The 13,582-nt window shown below is 36.1% G+C and overlaps 2 protein-coding genes across 13 annotated transcripts in view; both read right to left on the bottom strand.

Annotated features, from left to right (window-relative positions):
- The window catches only part of dip2a (disco-interacting protein 2 homolog A), an 83,273-nt gene extending 78,028 nt beyond the window's left edge, over positions 1–5,245 (bottom strand). For all 12 annotated transcript variants that reach the window (XM_055031334.1, XM_055031338.1, XM_055031337.1 and 9 more), the window contains exon 1: positions 4,716–5,245. In XM_055031334.1, coding sequence (XP_054887309.1) covers positions 4,716–4,839 — 124 coding nt within the window. In that variant the 5' untranslated portion in view covers positions 4,840–5,245. The remainder of the gene's footprint in view (positions 1–4,715) is intronic.
- Positions 5,246–6,127: 882 nt separating this feature from the next.
- On the bottom strand, positions 6,128–12,182 carry LOC129361527 (CASP8 and FADD-like apoptosis regulator). The gene is made up of 8 exons (XM_055032429.1): positions 12,015–12,182; positions 11,577–11,905; positions 11,393–11,498; positions 11,128–11,263; positions 10,207–10,256; positions 9,767–9,845; positions 8,485–8,938; positions 6,128–8,402 (listed from the first exon to the last, which is right to left on the bottom strand). The coding sequence occupies exons 2-8, from the start codon at positions 11,870–11,872 to the stop codon at positions 8,273–8,275; spliced, it is 1,251 nt and encodes a 416-aa protein (XP_054888404.1). The 5' UTR covers positions 11,873–11,905; positions 12,015–12,182; the 3' UTR covers positions 6,128–8,272.
- Positions 12,183–13,582: the final 1,400 nt, after the last annotated feature.

The following is a 13,582-nucleotide window of genomic DNA, read 5'->3' as shown; positions in this document are numbered from 1 at the left end:
ATGTCTTTTTGGACAGTAGGTACCACAGAATGATTTGGTATCTCTAAACAGGGTTGACAGATGTGGTCTTTTCCTAACAAACTCGGGAGTGCAGCTCATTGGGGTTTCCTGAACAGTCATACTTTCCACAGAGAAGGTTTACAAAGAGTTGGCCACCAAAGCTATCCACTAACCACACCCTCCTTTCAGGACAAGGACCAAGTTTTAGATTTAACTGGAAAACAAACGCTGACAAAAAAATAAAAAATCATAACATAAAAGATAACCTTAGATTCAACGAAGTGGCTTTAAACGTATAAAACCGTGCTAGTATTAATACCCCATGAGCTTTCGTTTTCATTTCAAATACTAAAAATGTTTTTGGTTTTTTTTTAACTAAAAAAACCCCCAAAAACATGTTTTGACAATGCATTGTCATGCATTTTGTTTGTTCTGTCCTGTTTTTCACCACACATTGTGTTTTGCTTGTATTCCAAAAAATTACAAGTTTGATTTCACCTTGACAGAACACCTTCCTCCTTATCTTTGCTGATGCCCCCACATGGCTAGACGCAAACTAAAAGTGGGACTTTTGATTACTTTCTTTCAACAATTCCTTCCTTGCTACCACTCTTACACAAGGGACAAATTTGTTTTAATGCACAACTAATGAACAAACAGATCTCTGAAGCTCCTCCAAAATATCTTTGCAGATCTGTCATACTTTTTTTTTTTACATTCGCATGGCAGATTAACAGTGTTTTGAATGTCAATGTTTGAGATGTTAAAACCTTAAACTTCTTTTGGTTGCATTGAACTAGATTTTTAGGTGTATCACAGTAAATGAATCTGTCTAAAAATATGTGCCAATTAGACAATTATTATTCCCCGTCTGGTCTTCAGATATGTACAACTTTATATTTATTCTAGATTTAAAACTTTACAAAATATAGATATGAATATTTTTGTACTTTATCAGTTATAATTAAATCATTTGTCCTCATCTTATGGGTTCTATTATGCTATGACAGACTTGTTCACCTGCTGGAATACAACAAATTATGCTCTACCTTATCTAACAGCTTAGATAAATAGTGAAACTTTAATGATCTCCATGGGGAAATTGGGTCAAACCAGCAGCAGATTCTAGGTCAGAGATAAAAATCAAGAGCCTGTATCCTTAATGAGACAATATGACAAATGATAAAGAATATTTTAACATGTATCCATAGCTTAGGTTTCAAAGAATTAGTTATTCTGTCCTCTTAAGACTCCTCAGCATACATTTCAACTGCAACTCCCCTGTAAATATTTGCTCAATGGGAGCATTGTAAACAAGGGCAATGACAAGTCAAAGCTTTGACATTTACCCATGCAAACTATAGCAGCACTGGACTAAAAATGACGTTATAATCAGAGGGTTTAGAGAGCAAATGGAGGAGGAAGGCAGAAAACCCAGGGAATGACAGACTAAGCTCTATGAATTACTCAGCAGACATGTCTCGCTATCTCCTTTATTCCCTGCAGGAGATAATGGGGATCATCCATCTTCTTGGCCTCCTTTATGCCCTATCTTTTGGCCATAATCTGCATTTAGGTCAGCAGATGAGAGATAACAGGTTCTTTCTAATAGCCACAAGGCTGAGAATTTGATTGGAGGTGAATCCAATTTTGGAAAGTTGCAGAATTATTTGGATGATAATTACAAACCACATAAGAAATAAAGCAGTGTCTCATCTGTTTCGCTGAAGTAAATGTTGGAGTTTTATCATTTTCCTTGCTGAAATTATGGTGCATTATTTAAAAATAATAACTGGATGGCTGTAAAGCATATTTCGCAACATCTTTTAAACACTTACCCAATAAAACAGAAACAAAAAACGAGAATCTGAAAATGAATACATCCTTGGAGAAAAATGTGCCTACCATTACACTTATAAGACTGCTGCAGATTGTTTATTTCGCACATCAGCTGGCCCTAGATGCTGATGCTGGAATATTATGTATCTGTGCTGCTGGATAGTCTCAAACTGATACTACTCAGCCAAATCCATCTGATAAACAGCACAGAATAGCGTGCATCACACTTTGTATGTGTAAAATGTTTCATGATACTCACGCATCAAATGATTCACTCAGCTATGAGAACCAAGGTATGCTTCTCAACATGAAAGAAATGTGTCTTGATTTGTTATCTCAATCAGAAGAGCTCATTTTGAAGGGTAGAAATCTTTTCCGCAGGACCTGCAGGTTTTCATCTGCTTCAGATGAAATGAGTTACCTAAAATATACTGTACTCAGACACAACACAAGAGGGGATGCATTTTAAGAGTGTCAGGGTGAAAAGTTCAGAGCAGCAGACAGGAATAGTCAGTGAGGGAGCAGCAAAAAAGAAATCATCTCTTTAGCCTGCAGAACATGACATTCTTTTCTTTGATCAGAAAAGAAATATAGGAAGTATGGAGGCAGCGAGGCCTGGAGACAAACACAGAACAGGAGACAAGACTTGGAAAGGGACAACTTGGGATGTCACTGGCAGAAAAGCAAGAAGATAGTGCTATCTGAGCTTGGACAAAGCAGGATGTGACATGTGGAGAGCAGGAAGAGGAAACTAGACAGATATAGATTAGACGGGTAGTGACGCTTGTAAACATGTGTATTCCATTAGAGGCAGCTAATGTGGTTGTTAAAGTGTATGCACCTTGGGTCTACTTCTAACCATGGTGGGATACTGCAGCAGAGACAATCCCCAAAGAGAAAAAAAATGACATCTAAAATGTGACTCAAGACCTGACCTCCCCTGTTAATCTCACAAAAAAAGGAAGAAAAAAAACAAAACGGGTCAAATGACAAACTCTAATGAGAATTAATGTAGGTCACTAATTAGCAGAACTTTATTGCAGCTTAGCTCATTTTACTAAGTAAAGGAAAGAGCTTAACAATGAGCCTCACTGAATTAACCCAAAAAACAACAGAAGCCCTTTGTGGACAAAAACAAGCACTTCTTTCTTTTTGTTCAGAGGACTAGATTAGTGCATTGTGAAGATTTCTGCTTACCAGCAACCAGTGAGCCCCCTGTATGGAGCTGATTTACAACAACTTAGCGTTAAGACCTGTGATTAACAAACATGAAGAAATCTAATTCCAATCTTTGGAAGGATCAAGCAGGAAGGAAGGGCTAATGGAAAGTGGACACAATACAGGAAAAAACTGCAATGAGGTGGCTTAAACAGCATTTTTTTTGTCTGTTGAAGCGATTTTGTGATTATGCATTCATAGAGCTAATGCCAAAACAATAGCCTATATTTAATCAAAGATACATTTCAGATAACGGATTGAAATCAATGGTGTAGATCAGTTCCTTTTGAGTAATTTGGCAGAATGGTTTGTTAGAATGCTTTGGGCTCTGTTTACAATAAATGCCATAGTTGAAGCATTAAAAGGGATATTGTAAATAAACAAAACCTGACATTAAGTAAAATTCTCAAAGCTGCTTTTACAATAAATACAGTGGTCCCTAGACCTCCATATAGACAGAGAACATCAGATTCAAATACTGTTGCAGATTATCAGAAAACAAATAAGATAGTTGTGTCTAACTCAAAACAAATCAGACATTTTGCATTTATTATAAATATAGAAATAAATAATTTTAGTCCAAACACTGACCCATGTGGTACGCCACAAATAATTGACAAAAAATTTTATGTATATGCACCTATCGTTCCACCTCCGAGATTTGGAACAAATCTACTCCCTCTTTTTTCTTATAAAACATATTCTAATTCATTTAATAACTCTTATAGAAATAATATATTTATTGTTATTTTTATGAAATGCATTTTTAGGGTCAACAAATACCCACACTGTAAATTTCTTATTGTTTATGAAATTTGTAATTTGAGATGATGTTCAATACAATTTTCCTTTGGTAATTTTTCATGTCTTTACTTCTCATGTAGTAAAGACATGAGTTTAAAATTTTTTTACTTTGCTTGGTTTATGCAGCATACCTGCATACAATTGAGGGAATTTGTGAGTGAATAAAATCTGACCAATACTGAAACTGAAAGCATATGGTTTCAAAGTATTGTTTTTATTATTATTATCTCTAAGCCTTTTGTATAAAAAGCAAGGTAAACCTGGGTACTGATGCTTTGTTCATGATATCCAAGCCCAGAACATTAATCAGTTGGATATTTGGCAACCTTCACCTCGTTACAAACGTTGCCTAGTGGGTATCAGTGAAACTATTTCACTTTAACATAAACAATCAGTTAAAGTTCACAAAATGTGTATTTAAAGTAATAAATTCAAAGACATGGGAAAAAACACAAAATGACTGTAATCAGCTTCTAACAGAGGAGACTGAGTAGAGCATACATCAGTATCATGGGTGTGTCAGTGTAGTTGTTGGGTTAGATCCATTTGATCAGATATGATTGATCCGTGATCAATTGTAAAACTTCAGGACAAAAACACTTTGAATTAAATCCATTGTGAATCATGACCTTCTGACCTTTAAGTCCATGTTAGGAGAGGATACAACAAGGTAGAAGTTCATTTGGGGCATTTTTCTTTAAAATAAACAGAGAAGAGGGGCTACAGTGATGCTGATATGTTTTCAAACAGGGTGCAGAAAAAGTCCAAATAAAGGGCGGTGGTCCTGAAAGCTGTCACACCTAAAGGAAGACCCCAGTCAGGACACACCGTCCTGCAGTCCGAGCTTAACTTACCTTCAGACAGCTCCAGTTCCAGCTCCGCCAGCTTCTCCCGGACCTCCGCCGGAAGGGTCATCGCGACCGCCGGCGTGGGTTCCAGCATCATTGAGAGCAACCCGGCGGAGGTTCTCTCGGCCATGGTGGTCCAGTACAATGCGGTCCGCTGAGGTGTTGAGGACAATGCCACAAAACGTGACTGATAACAATGAGTAAAAAATAAATAAATACACCAGAGTGTACAGGCGCTCCTGGGTGCGTTTCGGCTCAGAGCGAACAGGGTGTTGGTGCCTCTCCTGCCTCGCTGCTGCTCCTGCTACGTCTCGCAAAGGTGTGTGAAATCTCTCCAACCTTCATGACACGGCTAGCTGCAAGGCGAGTGGACACACCTGGGTCCGTGTTTCCATGCACAGAGTCCGGAAAGGCTTCTGTCGGTGTGTCCGCGGCTGTGGGCTCCCCACAGGGAGTGTCGGCGGCCGTGTGTCCTCAACTGTGCAGGAAACTCATTCAACTCCTCGCTCGCTTCCCACGGCGCAGACGCCATTGCATCATAGCAACAGCAGTCCTCACGGCGCGCGTTCACGACGAGGGTAGCTCGTGTGTGTGCGAGCGTGTGTTAGTGAACTCTGTGGGTGAGAGAGAGCTCTTTACACAACTTGCCTGCCTCCTACTGTCATATTTTTGAGGCACTTATAAACACTCTGAGATTTGCAAATATTTAAAGAAAACCACAACCACAGAAAGGCAGAAAATGTTCTGGGGAAAAATGCATATTTAGCATATTAAAGAAAAGTTCAGTGGAAGAAAAAAGTATGGTAGAAAAAAATCAGACTAATAAAGTATTTTTGATAGAATTGTTATGAGCATTTTATGATCTACACAATGATAATTATAATGAGCAGAATTAGAGAGGGGCACCACTTCCACAATGTTTAGTTGCTTGCACAATGTGCAAGTAGCACATAAAGTAACTCCCTAAATCTGTCAGGTTGCATTGTTTATTAAGTTTCAAAGTTCAATTAATTTATTCAGCAAAGGACAGCATATATTATCAAGCACATAAAGAATTTGTCAGTTATTTTCAGTTATTCGCTGAGATTTATTTCCAAACAGTTAAGTGAAAAGGAAATGTAGCATATTAAGCTACTACTGCACCATTCAATTTACTATCAAACTCTTGTCAGTGTGTTTACATAAATCTATTTTCCATTTTGAAAACAAATTGGTGCAGTTTACTAAAACTGTCAACAAAACTATCCCTGAGATTTATACTGTGCAAGGATTTTAGGGCAGGGACCCAAAGCAGTAGGTTGAATATATGTTAGGTCGCTCTTACAGAGTTATGGAGAATACTGTTTACTTGACATCTATATAGCAGTTATTGATGAGCTACAAAAAGCAAATGGTAAATAAGTAAACTCTACAAAGAATGTTTTCAAGCAGGTTTATTAAAAATTGAGTGGAACGTAAAGGTGTTGGTAGGAGATCTGTGAGTGTACGTGGGTCATAGACAAGTTAAATAGTCATATAAGAGGCAACCCAATTTCTAAATCCCTTTCAGTTTAGTATGAAGATTTGAGTCAGAGCTTCCTGAGCACCAATATACTACATATTTGTCAGATAAATACCAATACAGTAGATATATTTGTCAGAGTTGACATAAAGATGAAATCTTGTTTTCTATGGCCATCCATACCACTTCCTCTTCCCAATAATGACAAGTAACATTATTTCTGTTGCTTGTCAAGCAGAAACAATAAAGTAATAAAACACATTCCAAAACATTGTTAAGTGTTTTTGTTTTTGTGACAGTACATAAAAGGTAACAATGTCCATGAACATATCACGGATATTGTATATTTCTAACCAACAAAAAAGTAAAGAATTTGAAAGGTAAATAATAAATAAATAAATTGTAATTTATTAATCTGAGTAATAATTTACTAAGAGACGGACAAAACCTGGATTAATTACACTGGGTTTCTGAAGCCTGCATTTTTGCTAACATGAGATCCTGTTAATGAAAAGACTACATGTACAAACACATATATTAGATACATCAAATGCATAAATACAAAATGACAAATGTCCTTTAGATATAAAAATTAACAACAAAGCAAGAGAAAATAGTGTACAGTAGTAAAAGGAACAGCAAGGTAACAGAAAACATTTACTTGTGTGACATAATAGCAGTGCAGTTACATTTTCAAAACAGTTCTAATGTTTATTTTGTCTGCCTAATGATTTTGGTTGAGATTTTTCATATGATGTAATGCTTTGCATGTTTGGCCCTACCTTGAATTTACATATTTACATCCAATTTCTCTTCAACTTTATGAATTGTTACTACATATATCATATTCAGCAAGGACCTCAGTGAAAGCTAATGACAATAAATGACAGAATGAAAGCAGTTTCACCAGGAAAAGTGTCAGCACTTTGTTGGTTTTAAATATCTGACAATATTCATTTGTGTCTTACGGATCCTCCTGATTAGCTAATAAGTAGTTAAAAATTTTTATTTTAGTTAAGGTTTTTCATGTGAAATGAATAAAAACATAAAAGACTTTGTAAAATGGGCAACACATGCCGAACAACAACATATATAATTAAAAATTAGACTTGAGATTTCATGAAGACTAGAAATGAATCAAACCCTATGAAGATAGCTTAGAGTACAATTTATTTTTTACTTCTTTATTTTTAAGTCAGATTTTTTTTTTTTTGCCATAAGCTGCCAACGAAGAGTTGATGTAAAATCTAATTTTAATGACATTTTTTGCTTGCTAATTAAACAAAATATATTTTTTCTGTTTAATTAAGTAAAAAATGAATGAGAACATGCCCAGAGTCCTTGATTTACAAAGAATATCTAAAAATTAATAGTCACAGTGAATGTCATGTTTACTCATCACATGTCTGTGTGTGCATACAGAGTTGAAAATAATTTAAAAGAGAATTGATCTGCAAGTCAAATATTTCAAAAGTCTACAGTTATTACAAATGTTCAGCTTTTCTAATGTTATGAAATGAGTTATATATACATGTTATATTTATCATATTACATATATATAGTTTGTGTGTGAGAAAACATACTTATCATAAGAAAACATAAGAATAGTTTGTTATAAAAAAAAAAAAGATTAAAAAAAGGACATTTTGTTGTCACTAATTTTGATAATTATAACTTACAGCTCATAAAACCCCCAAATTTATTTTCTGTATTAAACATGCTGTGTTATTTGTTCTTATAATTTTCTAAGACACTAAATTTTAAGAATTCATTAGCTGTAAGCCACATATTTCAAAACTAACAGGTTTAAACTTTAGAAATATATCATCATGTTTGCAATGAATCGCGATAATATGTGATTTTTTTATTTTTTGAATTAAATTCCTGAAGTAAACGTTTAATTAAGCGATTATTATGTCTCTATAGTGTCTTCTTTCATTTAAACCACCAGGGGTCAGTATACACACAGGAAACATGTTCTTCATGAAGCATGTAGTGAGATCAGTGCCACAGTAAAAGTAAAAGTAAAAAAAGTAAAAGTCATAATGTTTCTGTCACTTTTCTATTCCAGATAAAGACTTTTTCTCAGAGTGTGTTTTACATCACAATGGTAACTCGCTTCAGGATGTTTTTGGTTATGCTCATAAATGGCTCCATTCACTTTCATTTGTACATCAAGCAGATCCGTTTCCCTGTAATGACAATGACAAAAGCAATTTAGATGAGCAGAACATGATGTTGAGCATAGATTACAATTATTGGGAATATTATCACCTCTTGGCTTTGCTTAAGGCATCAGTCAGTGCTTTTAGGTAAACAGAGTGATGCTGCTCTTGTAGCAGCTGGCTTTCATCTGTCCAGCAGTGACTCCAGAGTACGTCTGCTTCTGAGGGTAAGCTTTCGCAGCCGTCTTGCTCCAAATGATTAGACTCAGGAACCACATAGCTCTGGATAAAGAAAAGTTTTGGCTTGCCAACCATCATAGGACAAGTGTCACCTGAGAAGAGATGTCTGATGTTTTTGACAGAAAGACCTCTTCCATACGAGTCCGTACCCAGGATATTGTCATCTAAGCTGCGGCTAATAATGCAGCAGACAAAAGCATCCTCGTTGCGACTCCGTCTGTGTTTAGAGACTTCTTCAAGAGTTTCGAAAATCTCATCAGCACCCAGCATGCTGTAGTAGAGAACGTTGAAGTGGAGAGACTTAAATGTGTTTTCTAACATTCCTGAGGAAGAAAAGACGACATGAAATTATAAAAAAGACATTGTGATCGGACAGTAAACAATAATTTTGTATATCACTTTATACAGATGTGAACAAATGTGTTGCCGTCTATAATAAAGACCTTTAACATCATGTAATCTCAAACTAGCAAAAAATATAACAAAATATAACAGGGCTTTACCATAATCTACCCGCAATGCATGTGGCTAGTGTGAGTCCTGACTGAATGAAAATCATTCTAACGAAGAACACCTGAAAAGTTACCGGGTTTATCAACTGCGGCAGAATTTTTTTCTTTATTTATATTTTCTTTACATGAAATGTTGAATAAACATTCATGTTGTTTCCACATGTCATCTCAGATGTCCACTGGACTTCGGGTTGCGCCGTGTCAGCTGTTAGGGATTCCAAAAAGTCTGTGTTCATGCAGAGATTTGTTTTTTCCACCAGATTTTTAATTATTTGATATCTTAACTCTCCTAGGTTTACCAAAGCCACTGTAAGAGAGTTGTGAAAGACCCAAAACATCACTGATCATCCACCTTGCCCAACATGTCCAACAGTAAGTAAGTTGGACATGTTGTAGTAAGTTGTTGGGCAACACTGTGTGGCGAGGGCCTGCTTTGAAACACTTTGAAAAATAGCTCTGAAAAACTAACAGCAGCATACAGCATTTTAGTTATGATGATGAAAAAGAGGAATAAAAACAGCAATGAGGTGCTGTGTTCTTATTTCCATATTTTTATTAATTATTTTGGATGCAAATCAAAGTTTTGTGTTAATCCATGGGATTTTGGTTCCTCTTCTAAAATAAATGTTTGTATCTCACCTCCATCATTACCGACACAGTCAATAATAACACAGACTCCTCTTTGATCGGCCCTTAAGTTGTACTGGTTTGGTTGACTCTAAAATGTGAAAATAAAACATACATGTGTCATGAATGCTTCATAAGAAACCCATCACAGTAATAAAGGTGCAGTCGGTCATTTACTGTGGGTGAAAAAATCAACTTGGGAGTTTTAAAATTATTTAAATTATGCAAAAAACAATGTTAATTGCCAAAAACTTTTTTTTTGCTAACAAATACAAATTTGATGAAATTCCATCGTATTTAATGTTAATCATATAGAAAGGCAATATCATTTGTAAAAATTTCTATTGATACTAAATCTAAAGTAAATAACAGTAAGGTGTGATGTAAAATATAACATATAATACCATTTTAAACTGTCTATAAATTGTGATTTTTTTCAATATTTTACTCACATCAGCTTGACCACTGTGTTGTGGAGGCCAAGAGTGTTCCGATGTAGCACCTGTAAAATGAACAGAGAATGAGAGACAACTACTGTCCATTCTTATTAGTTAAAAGCTTAAAAATAGAACCGAATAATGTTCAAGTATTTGTATTATCTAACTAGTGTGCCAGGGCTGTCGACTCAGCACTTATTTCTTGTGCTTTGATCTAAACTACACAAATACTTTCTATAATTTGTTTAAAGTGAAATTGACAAAAAGTCCTAAGACGTTTTTAAAATTATTTTTTCTTTTAGATTTTTAATAGCCTTTATATATAAACGTTTGTTCAGTCTTGATGTGGTTTGCAATCAATTACTGAACAAATACTAAATCTTTTGGTTTAAAAGCTTTTTTATTGGTGTTAAAATAGGATTTTATGCCCATCAAACAATATTTAGTATTGCTTCCAATGTCATGTCTTATTTTGCTACATTATATTTTATATGACAGAAACAAAATGATGTCTCAGGATTTAGGAATTTTTATGGCTGCATAACTCATAGGTCAGTTTAAAAGAGATAAGAAACACATACACACACACACCCATAATGGTAAAGGTTAAACAGACCAGGTAACCTTATTGCATCATGGCCCATATAATCCAAATGTAATGGTCATGTGGCCACTATTACTTTTTTTAGTAGTGGAAAGGCGTCAGCATGCGCCTCTTAATAAACCTAAAACTGTGCCTCGATACACACAATACACTGTACTGCAGCGTTCTATCAAAGTCAGTACAAAAATCTTCAGCTTCATTGAAGCCTAATGAACCATCTTAGTCAGCTGAGAATCCCCCCAAAATTTGTTTTGTTTTCACTTCCCTTTTTTAAGCACCACGTCAATCATTTGAAGTATTTAAATACTAACTTCCTCAATTAATATTCTCACCTGACATCTTGTATGCAGCCACTATTTTGGCCAGATCAAGCCGGCCAATATTTCGTAAACAGTCCTCGACAAGCTCTACTCTTTCGGGTGACACCGAATCCATCTTCTCCAGTTCAATCATCACTTCCAAGAAGGTCTGTAAGAGATCATTTGTAAGATTTTTCATTCAGTCAAAGTGAAACCTTCCCATTGGCAAAGCACATTGTCACAAAAGCCCACACACTCTCAGCTTGAAAGTAAAAGTATATAGGCTATATGGGTTTACCTTGATATTTTCTGTTTTCCCATGGGGTAAAGTCCTGCCTAATAAAAATTTTATTTGCTCCACATCTTCTATTGGGAGATGGTCATTTATAGTAACCATCAGTACTCTGCAAAAAGACAAACTGCATCAGTGAATGAAAACACCAACTTCTGAAACTGAATGTAAACAAAGTATAGACTATTACCTGAATCTTGGGAGAACTTGATTATATGCCTGCATCTTCTTTTCTATCTCGTTTCTGTCCACTTTATAGACTCGCTTTATAATGTCGTACCGTCCGAGCTCCCTGAGGATGGACATTATAAACAGGGGAGGATCTGCGTTAAAGTTGACTTTGACTCTTAAAGTCTCCCTGACGCAATCCACGCTGCTGTCGGTAACCAAGCTCCCGCAAAGGTAAATTGCCTTTTTACGATCCCCAATTGTCAGATCCTCCGTGATAGCGTTGATCCTGAGGTCTTGTTCTTCAAACAGAGACATATTGCTTTGTTGACAGAAGTGACGTCACGACGACTAAGAAAAGAAAAGCAAAGCATTAACCAACATGGCAATAGTTAACGTTAATTGAGTTTCGCGGTTGTTTTTGTTGTTGTCTCTAAAGTATTTGCACAGCGCGACCTACCTCACAGCTTCAGTAAAATGGCTTCAATAGAAACCGCAGACTGCAAGAGATGACGCTTTAGGGGGAATACCCAAAAAGCGGAAGTAGACTACGTGGTGTATGATCACAGAAAACCCGATTCGGGGCAGTTAAGACTGCAAGTCTTTTAATGAGCCTGAACTTTCATGACCGACGGGGGGGATTCTTATCCTGCAAAGCGAAAGTGAAGGAACAGCTGATTTCCGGTGCAAACTTCCGATTTCTTTGTAAAGCAGAAGCAAAACTTCGATAACATTTATAATTGTTTTAATTTGTCACATGGTCATTTTTAATATGCACGGTTGAAAGAAGATTACTTGCCTGACACAGTGGCAAGAGTTCAGCACTGAGGACCACCTCCCAAACAAAGGCTAAAAGTTATGTTAGTTTGTTGTCTTTATATGTTATCAACAGTTTTAAAAATTGGAAGTTAAAGGTGAGCTCAGTAATATTTAAGAGTCAACAAATCTTCATTATTGGAGGATGAAGATGACCTTAGACATGTTGTCCTTAACATGTCAGCTTGTATCACAGTCTCCAGGATCAAGTCATCCCCATTAGTCAAAAAACCTGCAGATATTTATATATATATATATATTTTTCTGTTTCACAAAGCATCACCGATCTAATGTTTAAAACTCATTCATAAAATACAAACTACACATCAGGGCACTTTACCTTGAGCTGTCTACTGCAGCATTCTCGCAGCCTTCTCTGATGCAGAACTCCTTCCTGCTCCACCCAAAGATGCACATAAACAATAACAGCAACAGGATAGGTAGCTGGGGCATGCTGGTTTCTGTTTGTGCAACATTTCCTCCTCTCTGTGATTGCTTTCACGATACAAATTTTAACAGAAACTGTGATCTGTGATTATGTCATTTTCTCAAATGTCCGGGTTACGTCTCACTTGACATTGGACTCTCAGGGTAATACTATCCAGGCCAGTAGCCACACACACATATGGCATAGTGTGTGTGGCTACTCAACACAGGGGGTGCCAACTCTTCATTTACTATACATGCAAAAATACAAGTTGCACAGTGAAAATAATTCACAGTGCAACTTAGGGATAATAAAGTGTTTCTTAATTTTGTTAGTTGGGCACTCAAGTGCTCCCTGCTGATGCTGTCCTGGGTTACTACCCTTGATGCCATTATCTTAAAATGCAACTGGTCTGAGATTTAAACAGACAAAAATCTTAAATCAGAATAATGATTTCAATTGTCACACTGAAATTATTTTAGATATTGTTTTGGTTCTTCGGTCAAAAACTGACTAACATTTCTGTAGCATTAGCTAGACAACTTGAGTGAAATGTCTTTTGTATCCTAAGCTTCTCATAATATTTGTGTAAAAACGTTAAATATATAACAAGGAATGAATTTAAGAAAAGAAGTGGTGATTTAACTCTTTTGCACATGATTTCATTTTTTCCTGTTATGCACTGTACTGTATCAGTTCAGACCTGAACTCCCGATTTAGAGTTTTCCTATGTTCGTGAATGCACCACTGCTACTCCCCCTGCAGATCGCCGAGTTCCGCTCGGT

Source organism: Poeciliopsis prolifica, unplaced genomic scaffold, assembly GCF_027474105.1.
Source record: "Poeciliopsis prolifica strain line A6 unplaced genomic scaffold, Auburn_PproV2 SCAFFOLD007, whole genome shotgun sequence".
NCBI classification, from domain to species: Eukaryota; Metazoa; Chordata; class Actinopteri; order Cyprinodontiformes; family Poeciliidae; genus Poeciliopsis; species Poeciliopsis prolifica.
Note: the sequence above shows the minus strand (reverse complement) of the source record. Positions and strands in the feature narration are given on the sequence as shown.